Source organism: Mesocricetus auratus, unplaced genomic scaffold (genome assembly GCF_017639785.1).
Source record: "Mesocricetus auratus isolate SY011 unplaced genomic scaffold, BCM_Maur_2.0 Super-Scaffold_100008, whole genome shotgun sequence".
In the NCBI taxonomy this organism is placed as follows: domain Eukaryota; kingdom Metazoa; phylum Chordata; class Mammalia; order Rodentia; family Cricetidae; genus Mesocricetus; species Mesocricetus auratus.
This window is the reverse complement of record NW_024429192.1, coordinates 655946-675923: the sequence shown is the minus strand read 5'-3', so window position 1 is coordinate 675923 and position 19978 is coordinate 655946. Positions and strand designations below refer to the sequence as shown.

Sequence of the window (19978 nt, the reverse complement as noted above, 5' to 3'; positions counted from 1 at the left end):
TGTAATACAATATATTTAAGGCCTTGTCACTTACACACTTGATTTCACCAGCTGTGAGATGATACCCTGGTATCTGTCTTCTCTTCGACACAAATTATTTAGCTATCAGAGCCAATTCCTTCCCTGGAGGCTTCAGTTACAGCAGCCGAGCTCTGAAGCCCTGTGAGAAATGGACTAGACATTCTGTCTTTCTTTATCATTTTCATTCTTAATTATATAATACTTGAAATTCTAGAAAGCGCTCCTTCATTCCCCAGTACCTTTGGGAGATGTGTCCCATGACCCCTGTCAAGTATCAATATCTATGGACGCTGAAGTCTCATGTATAAAATGGTGTTGTATAGACAGGTAACCAATGCTCACCACCCAAATACTTTAAAAGATCTCTATATCTCTAGTGATATAGTACAGTGCAAATGCCATATAAATGATTCCTGCTTGGCTTGCTCAGGGAACAATGAGGACACAGCTGACTGCATCCAAGCACATAATTTCAAATATTCTGTGTCTAAGATTGCTTGAACTCACAGATGTAGGACCCACAGACCCAAAGGGCTAGCACTGCCTAAGGCGTGCACACTAAAAGTCCAATCTAATAGATTTCCTCATATTTTCTTCAAAAGCTTGTCATAGATGTGGCTAATACCCCTCCCTCAGTTGGTATGGGTTCTTCTTACCATCACTGCACATCTATTATTTCGTCAGACAGGTGCAAGCATGTTGCATTAGGCATCTGTTTCCGCCTAACAGCTTTCCCTGAACTTGGCTGCTCTTTACTCTAGTTCCTGGTCCAATTTCTCGGGATCAGACATGGAGACTGTTTGAGCTGACTGGATCTGGCTCAGAGTCTGATCACCACCTGCAGCCATCTGACGTCTGCAGATGCTGCTTCCAAGCAAGCACGCGGTTGTTGGCAAGAGTCCCCATTCCTCGCTATGAGGGCATCACCACAGCTTGTGTGAGTGTTCTTAAAATGGGACCTGGTCCCTCTCTGAATGAGAGGCTGCCACGAAACCCTTAAGACATAAGCTGAAGACTTTCTGTTGCCCAGTTTCAGTGATAAGTGCTATTATTTGTGCCGTGTTCTGTTGGTTCTGCAGTGTGGAGGAGGAGTCTACATGGGTTAAATATCAGGAAGCAGGTTTCAGATGGAACAGCATCTTATCTTGAATCCTGTCCACCACAGAATTGGTGGTGTTTCATTTTTATTGTCAACTTGACACAACCTACAGTCAAAAGAGAAGAGAGCATACACAAGAAATTCTCTAGGTCAGGATGGACTGTGGGCATGTCTATGGGAAATTGTCTTGATTATATTAATTCAGGTGGGAAGGTCAGCCCATTATGGGTGGTACTATTCCCTTGGTTTCAGTCCTGGACTGTGTAAGTGTAGAAAGGGGATTACATACAGATAGACATGTGTGAATTCATTCTCTTTCTGCTCTTGACTGCGGACATAATATGACCAGGTGCTTCAAGTTTCTGCCTCAACTCCCTAAAATAATGGACTGTGACACTAAATAGTGGTTGAAGAAACCGTTCCTCTGCTACGTTGCTCTTTGTAAGGACAGTTTGGCACGGCAAAAAAATAAATAAATAAAACTAAGACAGGCTTGTATCAAAACACAATTGTTAGTTGATTTATTTTTTTTTCAATTTATGTTATTGTGGAAATGTGTGTGTTCCTTGTCAGCTTGATTTCTTCGCTAAATAGCGTATGTTCTAAATGCTATGTGTTACTACTCACTTTAACTGCTACATCATCAACATTGTCTGAGTATACCACCCAACTTATCTAATAAGTCTCACCGAGAAATAGCACAAAATTTAGAAGCAATTACTACTGTATCACTAAGCTAGAGTTTGGTTCCCACATAGGGTGACTCACAGTTAACTGTAACTTCAGCTCTGGAGGCTCTGATACTCTCTTCTGGCTTCCACAGGTGTCTGTACACATGCACGCATGCACACACACACACCAGTTTTCAGTGCTCGTGTGCATCTGCACACACATGAACACAAACCCCCCCCACACACATACAAATTAAAACATTTCACTGAATGATTACATAATCTCATCAAACTGCCATCTTCATCCAAGTGTGCAAACCCAAAAGGAAAATGGGCGAGCAGCTTGTTGCACAGCCGTGTTCTCTCTTCTGTAAACAGCTTCCCTGATAAAAGTCTCAAAGGATGATTATTTTCTAAAATGCTGTGACTCGTGTCTCTGCTTGTGGTGCATTTCAACATAAAAATGTTTCCTGGGGGTGTTTTTGCTGAGTACTCATGAGAACTTTGGGGGTCTCTACCCTGACGGTGGTGGTTCAGAGTCCAGCTAGGCTTGGTGAAGGAGAAGAATCCTCCTTTTGCTTCTGCCCCTTCCTCAGACCACAGACAGCCAGGCTCCCTTGATGGTCGATTTTTTAAACTCTTTTCACTGATAAGCCAGACTTTCACAGGCACTGTGGCTGTGTGTGTTTGGAGTGAGGTTTCTTGCAGTGTGACTTCCCAGGGGAGATGTGAAAATGTCTACGCCAAACAGAGAATGGATTGGTAGACAGACCAAAGGCAGTGCCCGTCAAGGCCAACACGGCACATTAATGGTAGCTGTCACTCACAGACGCATGGACAACCCATTGAAAAGCTAATGTGGATGGGAAAACCCCACAGGGCCACAGCCCTAGATGAGGAGTTACAGGAGATGAGTAGCTGCTGAGAGGAGAGTCAGTCTTCTCCAGAGGCAAACCCCCTGATAGGTTATCCACTCCCAGCTGGTCAGCACTGATATATATATATATGTATATGTATATGTATAACACTAAATGAACTCAGCAAGTTGTATTCATATGTGTGCGTGCATTCATATATACTCATTTATATATTCATTTATATATTCATTTATTATACATGCAACAATGATATTTTTTAAAAAGATGCCATGGATATGAGAGAAAATGTGTGGGGAGTGCAACATGGAAGGTATTGAAAGTAATAGGTGAGGGTGATTAAAAAAAAAAGGAGAATAGAAAAAAGGAAAAGTCCCAGCCCTCATTGGTCTTTACCTTGTATATATTTTTGCACTTGCAAGACCACCTATGGCTGCACAGAATGGAGTAGGGTTTGAAATCTTGGAGGAAGGTCAGGGGAGGGTTTGGTGAAGGGCTTGTGAGGTCCTGTGGTCCTTCCTCGCACATGTTAGCAGACCGTGTCCACAGACCTATCTTCCGTAGAGGCCTGTTTGCTGCCATGATTGCTGGACAAGGTCTGTCACCACGGCCACCCTGCATTGCCCACCCTTTATAGGCATGGAGACTCTAGTACCTCGTGTGAACTTTGGGTCAGGGAGTGGATCTTCTACAGCCTGCTGCATATTTAAAACCTGGGTATGAGCTGAGCAACACTGGTCCCCACCCACAGTCTCTGCTATTTGAAAAGCCGAGGCAGGGGCATCCCTCAATCGAGGAGTTTGGAGTTAGCGTCCTTAACATTGCAAGACTGTCTCTTTAAAACAAACAAACAAACAATACTGACAGTATGACTCCGTGATAGCACGCATGCTTAGCAAATGGGAGGCCCAGTATTCAACCCTCAGGAGCTAAATAGATGAATAAACAGCTGCACTTTAGCCTCCTCTCTGTTGGGACAGGGGTTAGTTCCCCCACAGAACCAGCCAAATTGGTGGAGTTAAGACCTAAAGAAGCTTCTACTGTTTCCCACTGCCTTTATTTCGGCTTTATGATTTCAGGCAGCTCTTAGTTTGTAGGGTTTACTGGGGGTTACAGTAGGGGAGCGGTGAGCAAAAGCCCATTACCAGAATCCCTGGGACTCCAAGAACTTTTCCGAGACTGACTTTATGGACTTCTGGCCTGTTTTCCTGGAGTACATCATTGTGGCCATGGTCCAAGGTGATTTGGGTAGAAAGTGTCTAGAAAGTCTCCTTTTCTGTGTGTGTGTGTGTGTGTGTGTGTGTGTGTGTGTGTGTGTGTAGTCTGAAGGTTATATCTAAGTGTGCATGTGTGGGTGCTAATGCTTGTGCACATGGGTTCGTGTGCATGTGGAGATCAGAGGTCAACTGCAGGTGTCTTTCTCTGTCACCTTCCATCTTGTTCTTTGAGACAGGGTCTCTCTTTGGTCTGCAACTCACCAAGTAGGCTAGGCTGGCTGTTCAGCAAGCCCCAGGGATCCGCCTTTCTCTGTCTTCCCAGCACTGGGATTATAATAGCAAGCTACCACACAGGGCATTTTTATTTCTTTGGTTCTAGGAATCAAATTAAGGTTCTTATGTTTGCTCAGCCAACACTTTGCCATCTGAGCCTTTCCCCAGACAGCTTTCTTCTGCTGTCTGTTCCATTTCCAACCCCTATCCTGTTGGGAACCCCAACTCAAGAAGAGCTGTGCAAGTTCGATGCAGACTGTTGGGCAATATGGAATTGACCATCCCAATTCTCTGGCATATCCCTAAACAGATACTCTGGGTACTGGAGCCCCTTTAGCTGCCTCCATGTTGCCTTGACCAAGCATCTGCAGCTAAGCAAATAATAATAATAGTGTTAAATTGACAGCTCTGGTGTCTTAATGCCTCTGGGGCTTCTGAAATACCATCCATTTCTTTTTATAGACTGAGACATTTAGCACCCAAGAGCTATATAGATTGCAACTCATACAACTTGAAACACATCATAGATTGTGGCAGTCATTCCATGGGATTTTTCTTGCTGCAAGTTGAAAAGTGGATCATCTGGTACAGCTCATGTTTAAAAATAGGGAGAGTAGTGTGAAGATGAGTCTTAGAGATATGCCTGTGCTTATCTACTTAGAATATTGTCAAAGACACCAGAGCTGAGAACCATAAAGCCATGGGCCAGGTTCATAGGCTCCACATTGAGCCCTGTGGATGATCTCCGCCTTTCACACCTACTGTAGAGAATATTGGACCAGGGGCTTAGGAAGTAGCACATCCAGTAAAGTGCTTGCCACACAAGCAAGAGAATGTGAGTTCACTCCTCAGCACCCATATGGGAAAAGCAGATATGGTGGTGTACACCTATAATCCTAGCTCTGGGGAGGGCCAGGGAGGACAGGAGAATTCCTGAGCTGTATGACCAGCCAGCCCATCGACACTGGAAAGCCAAAGATCCCAGTGAAAGGGCAATATTTGGAGGGCTCTTGAGGAGTGACACTTGAGATTGACTTTTGACCTTCATACACACTTGGGCGCGCGCGCGCGCACACACACACACACACACAGAGAGGAGAGAGAGAGGGGGGGGAGTATTCTTCCAAGAAAGCCAGGCATCTGCCCAGAGTGTATTCCTCACAGATCTTCACTTTGGTGGGGCACTTTGTTTCATTTTGTGTCATGGATGGAGGAGATCTGAATAACATACTCACCACCCTTAGTAAAATGATATGCCTTCCCAAGCATTTATTATCAACCAGGCCAGGCCATGACCTTCTAGGAACAACAGCGAAAACATACAATTAAAAATTTAACCCAAGACATTGATAAAGCAATTAAAATAACTTAATAACAGCTATCACCTAGAACCAACGTGTACCCCAGGCACCCTTGCACACATTTAACATCTATTAACTCATCAATTCTTCCAATACGGCCACTTACAGGGCAGTTATCCCCCATTTTGTAGATGAGAAAAGTGAAAGTCAAAGCAGTTAGCTGAGAGCACAGAACAGACAGGGCTGTTAAGCCAAATGACACAGTCCCCAACAAGGAGCAGAGATCTGAAGCCAGAGTCTGCTCCCAGGTCCCAGGTTCACTCCCTTCCTTGCGGTGGGCAGTGCACTCTTGTGTGTAAGTCCAATATAGCAAAGTCAAGTCAGCTTCAAAGCACAATCAGTGTGTTAATAAAGGCACAAACACCTAGTGAAGGCCGTTCATCCAGAAAACAGCTTCTGTTCTTGTTTTTGGGAACGCTAACCCCAACCTCCCTCTGTGGCATAGGATGACCTCCCACCTCTTACCTTCCTGCTTCCCCTAACGCCTGGTTACAGATGTGTACTACCGCACTGGCTTGTGCAGTGTTTGCTAGGCATGGAGCCCAAGGCTTCCCATATGCTAGGGAAGCTCGGCACCCGATGGGCCACATCTCCGATTCTCAGACCCAGTTTGCAGTCCACCTTCCTCCAGTGCTGCAGAGAACATTGCACTTGCATTGCATTTGTGAGCATGTGGCTATTTCTAACCAATGCCTTACATCTGACAACCTGAGAGTGACGCTTTCCCCCCAAGAATGAACAAATGAAATAGGAAGAGGAAGACAATGACTACTCCTAAAGTATGGAGAAGACTTTTATTGTAGACATAAGGGAGATGATTGATCATGACAGGCAGACTAAACCGGTCCACGAGAGGGGAGGGAGAGCAAGAGAGTAGCTGCCCAAGAGAGGCAGCCTAGGTCAAGAAAGCTGGGGGGTGAGGGGTAGCCAAAATGCTGAGTTGTGTAGGGATCAGTCTTGGGGAAGAGAACCTGAAACCTGGTGTGGGAGGAGCCACAAGTGCTTAGTGACACTGAGAGATCCAGCCTCAGCTTTAATAGGTTGCTAGGCACCTCAGCCTTTTGTCCCAGGTTCCTGAGACCTAAAACATGCTTTCATCTCCTGACTTTAAAGTAGCAGCATGTACAGTGAAGATTTTTGTTGAGAAGTTTGGGTTTCTTGATTTATTTTGTAGGGGGAGGTGAGTTTTGTTGTTGTATTTGCCTTTCTGTTACATACATACCACATGCATGAAAAACACAGGCAAATAACAGGCATTCAACCTGAAGAAGAGTTCTGGAGTTGGTCCCCTGACCTGTGTGGCCAAGATTAGAACACTCCATGCATTATCCTTTCTAGAACTGTTACCAGCTTGTATAAATTGTTCATATTAATCAGTCAGTCTGTATTCTCACAAGTGAATGAATTGTCATGAATCAAATCCCACCCTTATTCTTCCACCGCACCTGGGCACTCCTTTCCCAGCCCTTCACTGGGCATGAGGGTGTCGTGTGTGTGTGTGTGTGTGTGTGTGTGTGTGTGTGTGTGCACATATGTGTGATACATGTGTATGTGTGCTCTGCAGGCTATGAATTTATATATAGTTCACATTAAATTCTGAAATTTTTTAGTTTCTATTTCTTCTTTTTGGTCTCCTGCTGAGGACAAATTCTCGTTTGTAATTAACTATGTTATTAAGCAGGATGAGGGTGTGACATCACCTGATGTTCCCTCTTTATCGGGTTTCCAGTGTTCTTTCTGTATATCCATTCACATTGTTTCTGTTGTGATATCTTTAATCTGAGCGATTATTTTAAAAGATTTATTGATTTTTATTTTCTATGCATGGGTATTTTATCTGTGTATTTGTATGTGCACTATATGTGTGCACTGCCCACAGAGGCTAGGAGAAAGTGTTGGATCCCCTGGAGCTAGAGTTGGAGATGTTTGTGAGGTGACATGTGGACACTGGAAATTGAACCCAGGTTCTCTTCAAGAACAGCCAAACCATCTCTTCAGCCCTGATTTGGTCTTTTTTCTATAGTTGCATGTGCCACTAATAATGCCAATGTTGTTTTTCATCTTATATAGTGCACCAGGAAGTTTGACTTAGGTCTTCCAACATCTTCTGAATCTCTATCATGTTAAAAATCCTTCCAACTTCCTCATTAGAATATGGTGATAATCAGGGTCATGATATCCTGTGTGTAACTGAGCTCATCTGAAGCATTTCTGGCTAAAATTCCTCTCTAGGAACTGCATTTCTCTACTTCTCTGTGTGAACTATAAATGGTGTGTTCCATCTCTTTGCTGTGCTCTGTCCTATAGACTGAATATTCATTACCCTCCAGAATTCCTCTGTGGGAGCCTAGTATCCAATACAAGATATCACTCAGCTTGGAGGTAGAGCCTCTGCAACTGTGACCTTACAAGAGAGTTTTAGCAAGATCTTTCACTCCTTCCACACATGAAAACACAGAGGCTGGCCATCCAAAAGACCACAAAACCATCTCCAGGCAGGGTTTGCTTACATGCTGCTTGCAAGCCTTCTGGTCTGTGACATTCTTCCATAGTTCCTGAACAGACTCTGCATTTTGGCAGCAAAAACCAGATGCCTCAAAGTGCAAATTTCACCTTGTCGGGGACTGAGTATTTTTGAGCTCTTAATAATACTTGAGATTTGTTCTAGGTCAAGATTAAGTTACTTAGGGGCTGGAGAGATGGCTCAGAGGTTAAGAGCACTGGCTGCTCTTCCAGAGGACCAAAGTTCAATTCCCAGCACTCATATGGCAGCTCACAACTGTCTGTAACTCTGGGTTTGGGGGAGCCAACACCTTCTGTACCAATATAAAAAGTTTTAAAATAAAAAGATTAAGTTGCTAAGAAACAGCTGCTGCCTTCTCATCTTTCTTTTAGGCTTCTCTAGGTGGTCAGAGCTGTGTTGGGTCAGTGGTTAGTAGTACTTCCTCCACTGTGGAAGCAAGGCCCCTCTCCCCTCTCCTGCTCCATCCCCCATCTGTTGTAAACTGGGGAGACAGAGCACACATGGCCCATCCCCCACCTGTTGTCCTGTAAACTGAGGAGACAGCACACAGGAACCTGCTGAGGATGCAATCCTCTCAGACCTGAATGAACCTTTTCCAATGACCCCCATGGGTCCCTGATCAGGGCTCCCATCCTTCAGAACCCAAGGGATGAGGTGCAGGACCCTAGAAGACACCGTGATCCAAGGATGCACAAGCCCCTTCTGTAAGATAGCCCACCGTCTCCACAGACCCCAAGCACTTTCCAGTGTCTGCGTCGTCTCTAGATGACGTCACACCTAACAGTATCTGGTCCCTTTTGTGAGATGTCACAGAACCTCCACAGACTATGAGCATCATATCTAGATGGCATCACACCTTACTCGGTGTTGGGTCCCTCCGTGAGATGGCATAGTGTCTCTTTGGAAACCATGCACCACCCTGCATTTGGTCACCTCTTGATGATGTCCTACTTTTCACCATATCAGCACTGCGTATATAGTTGGTGTTCCTGAACACAGTGTTGTTGGGGAAGTAACGACAAGAGAAACAGTCTGCACGTTTTCAGTCTAGATGCCATTATTCTTCTGGAACGGTCTGTGGTTGGTTGACTATGGATGCAAGACCCCTGGGTCTGAAGAGGGGCATGGACTCTGTGGTCTCTGACTCTCTGGAGACACTTGGTGTCTCCTGCACTGCAAACCCTACAGCCATTCTTCCCCTGGACTTGTGCGTGCTGCTACCGATGGAAGCAGTGCTCCAGGGAAATCTTCCTTTGCTTTCATGGTTTTTTTTCCACCTAGTATCATTTCACTCCTTGTTGCATTCGTTTCCAGTGGGAGGTCAAGCTGGCCGCCGTGACCCCATCTTGGCTGGAAGCAAAAGTGGTTTTAAGGGGCTTTGGATTGCGTCCTGTCTCACTGTGGTGCCATCTGTGCACAGAGAGGGCCCCCTTCATTCCATTAGCAGGCTGGAACACCTCATTTATGAAGTGAATTTGAAGAAAGACAAACTACCTGCTTTGCAAAGACATTCACAACTTAAGATTTTGCTGTCAGAAAAGTTTTACTATCTGGCAGGTTTGTCCAAGTCCATGAGAACAGAAGAGTGAAACTACAAATGGCCAATAAAGTTTTTCCTTTTTTTCTTTCTCTTTTCTTCTCTTTTCTTTTCCTTTCTCTTCTTTTCCTTTCTTCCTTTTTTCTCCTGCAACCCTGAGTATTGAATCCAGGGCCTCCCACGAGCCCAGCAAGCATTCTACCCCTGACCTACTTTCTCCAGTCGCTAATAGTTCTCCCACTCAGAAGTAATGTAGTTGAAAATGAAAATTAAACATCAGTTGACCTGTCCATAATAAGGCTTTTTGCATAGTCATCAAAATAGCTGGACTTAAGACTTAATGATAACATGTTTTATCATAGAAAAAGGTTACCCTAAGCAATTTTAGTATTGATTGTTCTGACCGGTGAATCTATGACTATTTTGCTTCCCTCTGTTTGCAAGGTTTCTATTGTAAATATGCATTACCTGCCTGCTATGGAGTAGGTTCATTGGTCTTTGGATACTATAGGACAGAGCTTGGCACTCCTCCAAAAAGGGCTGGACAGTAAATTCTTCAGCTTTTGCATACCAGTTGAGGGGTTGGGTCACCATTCCAGCACTATAGCCCAACCAAGAGCTATCCAGGACAATGATGTCAGGAGACACCAACTTTTACAAGGAAGTGATAGGCCGACACCCCTTTCCATCCCTCCCACTTGGAGCTTCTGGGGGTGTGGATCACCTGAGGCTGCACCCCACCGTGCTTGGATGTTGGCAGACCTGTGTTCACTGATTTATTTTCTTCTCGAGTGCTTTAAAAAAAAAGCCATTATCATGGAGTCCACACAAACCAGAAAGGGTATGGCCTTTGCAAAGGAACCACATCATTTCTTCTTCCTTCGAAGGCATTCTTTCAAGGCCGTTATCTCACTGTCATTTTGACTCTGTCTTCCTCCTCAAGTGGAAAAGTTCATATTTGGCAAGACAGGAATTCTTGGGGCTTGGGTCAAAAACTGAGAGTGGTCGGGGGGGGGGGTCTTCTATTTCACTTTGCTCCACCCCAAATAAAATCTTAGGATACTAGAGTCCTGGAAGGAGAAGCAAGCCCAGTGTCCCACCTCACCCACATGCCTGCTTCCAGAATTCCTTCCAGCTTCTCCCAGGATGTTGCTGCTCTGTTTGGCAGAGTGAAGCTGGGAGCGTAAAGCCTAAAATAAGGAGGATTAAAGTCTCATGCAATGGCCAACTTTATTCAGGGTGTCACTTTGTATTCTGAGGGTATTCTGAGAAGTCGTGTAAGCAAAGTTCACTTGAGCTCAGGCTGTATACAGTCACAAGGGCAAGTCACGTTAAGTTTAGACTGTACACAGTCACACGTCATTCTGAATAATGAGTGAGATGGTGGGTAATCTGAAGTAAGCCCGCCCCTGTTTGCAGCTGGGAGGGGAAGGAAACCACATTCCAAGAACCTCCCATGTTATGGAGGAACAGAGGTCACCAGACTCTCGTCGGTCTACGTATAGAGTTTTCTCACAAGGTCTCAGAAATATCCTCACACGGCTTCATTCACAGGACCATGTTCTGACACCAGGATCCTTAGCAGAAGCCATTATGGCATTCTACGCTTCTATGTCACCATTTATACCAGAAGCCAGATGTTTGCTAATTGACCACTTTTGGCTCATGGTCAATTAGATATGACATAGGATGAGGAAGTGGACCCTCCTAAGCCTGTTTGTGGCTAAGAAAGTCTTGGAGCCACTAAGAGTGACTGGGTGTGGTGATTCATTCAGGAAGCAGAAACAGGGGGACTCCCATAAGTTCAAGGGTAGCCTGAGCTACATAGCAAGTTCTAGCCCAGCCCGGGCTATAGAGTAAGACCCCTGTTGGAAGAAAACCAAAACGAACAAAATATCAAAAAGACTAGGCTGGTCTCACTGAGTGTTACATGGGGTCAAATGAACCTTGCCAAGAGGCCCCCTCCCCCAACCATCCCAGGCAAACTTCTGCTGAGCCTTCCACTTGTTCTGTCTTCTCTCCTGAGGAACACCACAGCCCCCAGTGGTGCCTCAAGGCATGGGCTGACTCACCCATGGAGTGTCAACACTCCTAGGGAGCACCATCCGTGTTTGCTTCTGCACAGTTCTCCGTCTTGCAGGTACAGCGGAACATACTGAGGACCCCAGAGGGCACACTGCCCCCACCGAGCCATCCCTAAGTGCCTGCTCAATATCCAAGCCACTAGGGCCTGAGTGTCACCAGCCATGAGCTCAGTGCCCACTGCCAGTGGCGGCTTCTTGACTCACAGCTGAGGTCTTTCCCCTTCTGTCTCCTCAGAGATTGCAGGCACCACGGTGTCTGAAATTTCCGGGCCCTTTTCCACTGAAGACATAGCCAGCAACTGTGTCCCAGCCCAGGCTCTGAATGAGCCCATCTTGTGGATCGTGTCCTATGGCCTGATGAGTGTGTGTGGAGCCATCCTCCTGGTTCTGATCCTCCTCCTGCTGCTCCCAGTGCGCTGCCGACATGCTCCCCGTGATCCTGAGGTCGTTAATGATGAGTCCTCACTGGTCAGACACCGATGGAAGTGAAGAACCACGTCTGAACTCCAGCAGCCTTGAACTCAGCTCTTCCAAGAGGGATGTCTCCAGTCAGCCTCTCTGTCCGTTCGTCTGGAATCGCAGCAGTGTATCTCAATGCCTTCTAGACTCACTGTTTCTTGACTACTCTTGATTTCCAAGCTTCCAAATATTTTTTACTTCAGAGGGAAATGATGATAATAATAATAAAAAAAAATCACCTCATTGTGAGCCAAAACAGTGCATTGGGCTTCAGGCTTTATGGGACTGGCTATGCCAAACTTCCCAGTGTGTCACCAAAATTTTAAAACAAACAAACAAGAAAGACAGAAAAAGGCCATCCATGATTAGTTACCATCCCCTTTTCAACTTCAGGAAAATTGAGTGCATTCAGTAGGTAGTTCTGGTATGACTGTATTAGGAGGTATTTGTCAGACTACTGCCTGATCTAGAACAAAATGGAAAGGCTTTCAATATCCTAGCAGGAGGAGCAGCCTTGTGCCTGAAGAGAAAAATCACTCAGCCTTCTTTTGAGCCTGAATGCATACAGGCCCTTGGGTAGGTCTTGGGCTTTGCATGGAATGAGAATTGACACGCAGATCACACCCTACACAAGCCCTTGCCAAGGGAATGGTCTTCTGTTCATCTAGGTAGAGTAGGATGGAGTTCTAATGAAATGCCTGTGGTATCTCTGCCATGAAGGTAAAGATGCCTCTTGTGGGACTTGGGTGGGGTGCAGGCAGCCCGATTCCCATCATTGCCCTGGCCCATAAGGTGAGGCAGAACAGGTGCTGGGCTGCATGCCACTGTTAACATTCTGTCACCAAGCTGGTCATGGTCACATACACTTACTTGGATTTCAAGTTAAGTAATCATGTTTTAATGAGGAAAACAAACTCTCCCCCCTCTCTCTGCTGCCGTAATTGTTTCTTTTCTCCAAATCTCTGAAACTAAGTTGGTAATTACTGATCTGGGGAATGGAGACATGGCCAGATGCCTGTGATTCTGACCAGCTGTCGGGGAAGGAAGACTCGTGACTTGGAGCTGTTTCACTTTTCTGAGTCCTTTGAAGCCATGTGCTTCCCTTCATAAAATGCCTGGGGCCCAGGTGTACCAACCAAATCAACTTGATGGCACCTGACTGGCAGATGACCTGTGCCGTGTGGCTCTTCCCTCTGGGGGAGTTAAAGCCTTGGCAGTGGGGGATCAGCAGTACCTGCATTTGCCACCATTTGAGGCCTATGCCAAAGAAAAGTGAAGCCTGTAACTCCATGTGGCCACTTGTCCATGGTGGGACATAATTGCCATGCAAAGCAAGTCTTGCTCCCAACCAACCCCATTCCTGTGCCGAGTTCAGTGTTCACTTTGTGCTGCCTCTGGCATTGGTTGGATAAAAAACCATTCCTCCCAGAGCGCTAAGCATCCCCTTCAGCAGGAGTGCCTTTGGTGTTGACAATAGACCCCGTGCGGATGTCTTCGGCCATCTGTGCTGCTCACCCGGTCACCTCCATATTGAGAAATACATGGCTGTGCCAAGGACATACAGGAGTCATCCAGGCATGTTGCAGTGAACTGGAAAACTCCCAAGTAGCCAGAGGAACCTTCTGTGAGGTTCTTGTGGGAGAGGAGTTAAGCTGTTGCAGAAGGAAGATCAAATAGAAGCAGGGACGGCACTGTGTTCTCACATGCTCGAGGATGTGTCGGGCCTGCGCTGGCTGAGAGTGAGTAATTCCAAGATGCGTTACAAGGTTAGAAATCTCTAGAAGTGGGATTCTGATCTCACATTGATTTTTTTTCCATTGATTCCTGTTTGTTAGGCAGGTTTCCATTGTAAGTGAACCAGGTTCTCCCAGACTCTGCCCGGCTTCCCAGTGCTGTGAGGATTGTGACTCCCTGAAACAGAAGGGGGACTGCTCAATTTTCACACTCATGGTGTCTGGTTCTTTGTATTGGGTCTGGGTTCTGAAGAGTGGGAGGTCCCTGCCACGCTAGGTTAGTGGGTGCCCATATCACAGTCCAGGATGCCGATAAGCAGGGTGTTCTTGAAGATGGAAGAGTACTACTGTTTTTTGTGTGTGTGTGTGTGTATCATATCAAATGCATCTACTTTTTCTCTCAGATACCAGTGGATGTGACATTTTAGTGGGTATACTTAATTTACAAAAGCATAGCTTAGCAACCAGAATGAAGTAGACGGTTGAATTTGGGACATTTTCCTGGCATGTACTGCCTTTGAACTCAAAACTGTGGTGACGCCCACCTTCTCAAGATCTGCAAATTGAGACTTCATTTGGCAGACTTTCAGGTAGGTTTGCCTCAAACAGGAATCGAAGTAGCACCCTTCTGAGAGTCTCAGTTTCACTTCTAATAGGATGAGGAAAACACTGGTAAATGGGGCTGCCTCCTGCCTGCAAGATACAACTTTGCACAGGTTGTCGTAAACCCTCCAGCTCTGATGAGAACCGAGGTGTCACTTTGATGTAAACAATTATTTTAAATGAGCTGATGTTTTCTCCCTGATAAATTATTTAGAAATTTGGAATCAGCTGGGTGGTGGCGGTATACCCCTTTGATCCCAGCACTCAGGGGGTCTGGTCCCTGTCGATCTTTGTGAGTTTGAGGCCAGCTTCATGTATACAGTGAGTTCTAGGACAGCCAGGGCTACACAGAGAAACCCTGTCTTGAAAAAAAAAACAAATTGGAAATAAATCCTGCCTTCAGGTAACTAATGTTATTTCTTTAAAACAATAGCAAGAAATAAGATGGATCTGTCTCCTCACATTGAGAGCCACCCATGATCTGTGTCCAGTCTCCTAGAATGAACTGCATTTTATTGCGCCTTTTTTTTTTTTTTGAGTCAGAAACAAGTGCCTGGACTTAAGGAGACAGATGTGTTGCACATGATCATGGGGTGTGTTCCTCCCAGCACATCCTACTTCTAAGCATTTTGGAAAGAATTTATCCAACTGGTCCTGAAACCCAGAGGTTTGGGTTGGAGACACACTTGGATCAGAAAAGTACAAAAGTCAAGTAATTTCCAGAAAGCATCAGTAAGGACCCTGTGAAGTTTTGAGGGGAAAAAAAATTTACTGAAGTGGATCTCATTCTCTTGCTGAAGAGGTAGGGAGGGACTGCTTAATGAGTTAATTAAGAACGGGAATTTGCTAAATTGGTCTTGCCACTTTCTTACCTGGTGGAACAGCTATGGCTGTTTGGGTTTTGAGTTCCAGCTTCCTCCCTGGGAATAGACCACTGCCCAGAAATCTGTTCCACAGCCAAGGATAGTTGAATTTCACAGATCTTATCTATATTAGTAGAAACCAAATAACTGGACAGCATCCCAGTGTGTTTTCTTTTGCATCAGCAAAGAGACAAGGATGACCGGGGGTTGGTAAAGCCTCAACTCTTAGAGGGGGACAAGGCCTGAAGGAGTCAGGAGAGAGACGTAACCCCCATCTCAGTCTGCAGTTCCTCAATGGTGTAGAGAGCTGTGATCTCCCCCAGACAATGTGGACAACCCACATTGGTTTTTCAGCGTGGCCTGCATTTTAGGAATTTCCAAGGGAAACCCCTCAAGTTGATCATTGGTCACTGAACATTCAACAGAAGGCAATTTATTTGTTCAGAAGACATCTATTACAGAAAGACCAGAAATGCCTGGGTTCTGGAGCAGGACCCAGGCAAGGGAAAGTTACTCAAGCTGCACCAACTTTGCCAAGTTATTTTGGGGGACTGGGTACCTAGGAAGGGCTCCTGACAACTGAGGTTGGACAGTTTCATGATAGCCAGCCCTAATGGGCCACCCATCCACTCTAAAGGCCATCAGGCTGTGACCATATTCCTCCAGGGATGGCTTCCACCAGGGACATATCCAGAGAGAACAGTTTGAGTGGGCGGAGCCTCCCTCCTGCTGCTGTCAGCCTTGTATCTGTGCCCCGTCTACAGTGGCTCTAGTCTCTCTACAGGAGTAGGTCTTATGGACCTCAGGATGCAGGAATACCCAGTCTTATTCAGAGTCAGCATGGTGAGCCTGTCTTACAGTCTGGGTAAGCACACTGGGTCTGAGAGTGAACTGAAGCAGTTGCCATACTGCTAAAGATTTTGAAAACCAAGCCAATCCTCCTGGTGGCACCCATTTGTCTACAAAGCTCATGAGTGAGGAATTCATTAGAGGTGGGTGAGCACTTACAATGTCAATCACAAAGGGCAGTGAATTTCCCTCCCAACCCACAAACTTCCTTTGGATTTTATATCAGATGTTACAGCCAGATGTCCTATGTTTCTAAATTTAACTGTGCCCTATAATTTTTACAGTAGTTACTCTTAAAGAGAAGATGGTAGGTAAGGTTGGACCATAAATTCAAACCCCTGTCAGAGATTCTGTGTTCCTTGACCAAGCCTTCAATTGCGTTTGTATCCCCGTGACAACCAGACGGAGTAGGATGTGAAGTCATACATTTAGGAATGGAAGGGTCAGGCACAGAGACCACCATTCACAAACGGAGATTTATTTGTGTGAGATCGACTGGGGATGGTCTAAGCTGTAGCACATGGTACGCCCCCCCCCACACACATCAGTTAGAGTAGAGCACACAGCCAGCATGAGTTTTTACCCATATGCTTCATAATTGCAGCTGGTAGAGGCACAGCCAGCCCTCACTTCAGCTGAGCACAGTTCTGTTCACATTGGTGTCTGTAAAAGGAGAACTGACCCAGAGTCTCTCTGCACGGTCTTCTCTGGTGGGATGGGAATTAGATAGTTTGTATTCACAACAGATGCACAGATCGGGGAGGGGGGACAGGCTTGCTGTTTTCTGCTTATTGTTCTTTATGGTCATGGCTAGAACCTTTCCGAGATAAGTAAGCTGTGGCATTCTACCTGGGGAAAGAAAACTCTCACAGCACCCCTGCACTGATAGAGTGGGTACTGCTGAATGAAGATTGCAGTGTTAAGAGAGCACTGAGTAACCCCTTTCGGAGATAAAAGAAAAAAGAAAAGCAACAACAGACATAGCTAATTAAGGCTCTATTGGGCAGTAATAATAATTTTAAAAAATCACAAGATAAAACTTCTTAGGGTTGGGAGTGTAGTTCGGTAGAGTACTTGCATAGCACTCACAAAGCCCTGAGTTCAAGCCCTGGCATTGTGAAGAAAAGAGGGAAGGAAATGTCTTCATGGTTTCACAAAATGTTATCCTTTGTCCCTAGGAATATAAAATCAGGATGCTTACCCCTCATTTCCTGTCTGTGGCTGCAGTGTCACACATTCTTACCAGCAAGGGCTGAAGGCCCCTTGAGCAATGACTCAGTTAAAAATGCACAGAGTGAGTGGGGTTCTCGTGTCCTAGTGAAAGCTGAAGTTTTGGAGTATAAAAAGGCTGTCTCCTACTACCTCGGTTCATCTGCACAGTTGAGTATCCTAAGGTTTAAGATGCACCCAACGGGCCACCCATGTCTCCTGGTTCTTTGTGTTCTTGTTCCAGAGCTGTTAAGCCATGCACCAGGCATGGTGGCCCACGCCTTTAATCCCAGCGCTTGGGAGGCAGAGGCAAGAAGAGCTCTTGTGAGGTCAGTGCCAGCCTAGTGTACACAGGGAGTTCCAGGCCACCCAGAATTACATGGTAAGACTGTGTCTGTAAATAAACAGTCAAATAAATGATCCAAGCCTTCTACTCAATTCTAGAAGGGGCAGAAAGTAATGCTTTGCAAAATGGATTTTATGTAGCTCTCATCTTTTTTTTTCACATTTTCATACACGGTTCTTGGGTATAAATTGTATTTCTGAAGATGTTTCTGATTGGCTGATGTTTCCTCTGGGGATCTCCATTTGTCGTTCTGAGTCTGGGCAGTGACCACAAATCAACGTGTGGTTAGAATAATGTGTGGAACAGGGAGGCATTTGTGCCACTGAGTGGCTTCCTGGCTACGACAAACACCCATGTGATGCCTGGGCCCTCCAAACCTGGAGTTTTCTAGAATAATCTTATTTTTGTACTCGTCCATATCACTAAGATGTATAGCACTGAAAAGGAGTAAGATTGTCTGACTCGGTCTGAATAAATAATGCTTTCTACTTGTTGGGTTGAGAACTGTTTTTTTAACCTCATGTCTCTTGGGTCCCAGCTCTGGAATCCCTGCAGGTCCCAGCCATTGTTTCTACTCCCTTCCTTCCGTATGAGTTTCTAGAAAAGACCAAAGATAAAGTGAGTGGAAGGGGGGCCTATGCTCAGTGATTAAAAGGGAGATCGTGCAAGAATGGGAGGAGGGGTCTCCCCGTAGAGCCTGAAAACCAGCTACAAGGATGCAGGGTTACAGTATTTGCCTTGGCATGTCCCCTCCCCCCTCACCTTGATCACCTCTAAAGTACTCCCATGTACTTTAGAGGTATCCCATAAAGATACCGAGCCATGTCATGGTGCATTACAGTCTGTATGGTAAAGATCTGGCTTACTGGTCCAGCCTCTAGAGGAAGGCCCCTGTGGGGAGCAGCTAAAATACTCAGCAAACCAAACAACTGGCATCTGAGAACTATGATTTAGTTTTTTTGTTTTGTTTTGTTTTGCTTTTTGAGACAGGGTTTCTCTGTGGCTTTGGAGGCTGTCCTGGAACTAGCTCTTGTAGACCAGGCTGGTCTGGAACTCACAGAGATTGGCCTGCCTCTGCCTCCGCCTCCCGAGTGCTGGGATTAAAGGTGTGTGCCACCAGCGCACGACTATGCCAGTTGTGGTGATTTAATTTTTTTAAAACAGGCTCCCTGAGATCCAGGGAGATGGCTCAGTGGATGAAGTACTTGCTATGCAAATGTGAGAGCTGAGTTTGAATTGCTGGCACCCATGTAAAAAGCTGGGTGTAAAAATACAACAATCTCTAACCCCAGGGCTGGGGGAAGGTAAGGATAGAGACAAGTGGATTCCCTGTTTAACTAGAAGGACAAACTCCAAGTTTAGTAAGAGACTGTCTCACAAAGTAAGGTGGGGAGCAATAGAGAAAGATACCTAAAGTTGAGCCCTGGACCCACACCTCCATACCCTGTGTGTGACAGGAGAGGCACACAATATAGGCTCTTCCATGAATCTATGCTCTTATTAACAGTGTCCATGAAAGGAGGAAATTAAAAAATTTCCAAAGCATTCAAACACCATTTGAGCTAGTACAGTGGTATGCTTCAGCACTCACCAACAGGGCCGGTGACTGTGACAGGAGGTTTGTGAGTTCAAAGCCAGCTGGACTACATTGTGAGATCCTGTCTCAAAATATAAGCAAAACCTCCTGTCTCAAAACCTTTCCAGGCAGCAGTGAACCTACAAACACCCAGAATGCTGTTTTTTAATCGTCCAAGAGACACTTGCCTTTGGGTTTTGTTTTGGTGTCTTTGCGGGTGTGATTTCACATATCTGTCACTAGGTGGAGCTGTTGAGAAGCTTTGTGGACAGACTGATTCTTGGTTATTTGTCAATTTATGTAGCTTTCTCAGACAGCTTTATCAAATGCCTGTCCTTCCACTCTGCTGCTTACAGGTCTTGCCCAGACTGTTACAGATTTACACATCAAGTTTTATCTTTAAATTCTCTGTGTGCGTTTGTGCTTGACTGTCATGCTAGAAAGAAAATTGGGGCCCAGAAGAATTCTTTAGAGTCTCTCTAGGTTCTCACTTTCAGTGGTACGGTCTATAATTTTTTAAAAAACACCATTTTGTAGGACTGGAGATATGGATGAGTGTTACAAGCACGAGGGCCTGAGTTCAAATACCCAGAACTCACATACAAAGCCAGGCACAGTGACACACATCTGCTATCCCAGTGACAGTGAGACAGAGAGAGACAAGAGATCTGGAGGCTA

At 45.5% G+C, this 19978-nt stretch overlaps 1 protein-coding gene across 4 annotated transcripts in view; it reads left to right on the top strand.

The window, feature by feature from the left end:
• Nucleotides 1-19978, top strand: part of Bace2 (beta-secretase 2) — a 127582-nt gene that overhangs the window by 74095 nt on the left and 33509 nt on the right. Inside the window, exon 9 of one of the 4 annotated variants that reach the window (XM_005073783.4) lies at nucleotides 11898-12377. The exons of the other annotated variants lie outside the window; for them this stretch is intronic. Within the exon in view, the coding sequence (XP_005073840.1) occupies nucleotides 11898-12151 (254 nt within the window). The 3' untranslated portion in view covers nucleotides 12152-12377. Of the gene's footprint in view, nucleotides 1-11897; nucleotides 12378-19978 lie in introns of those variants that run through there. 4 annotated transcript variants of the gene reach the window in all.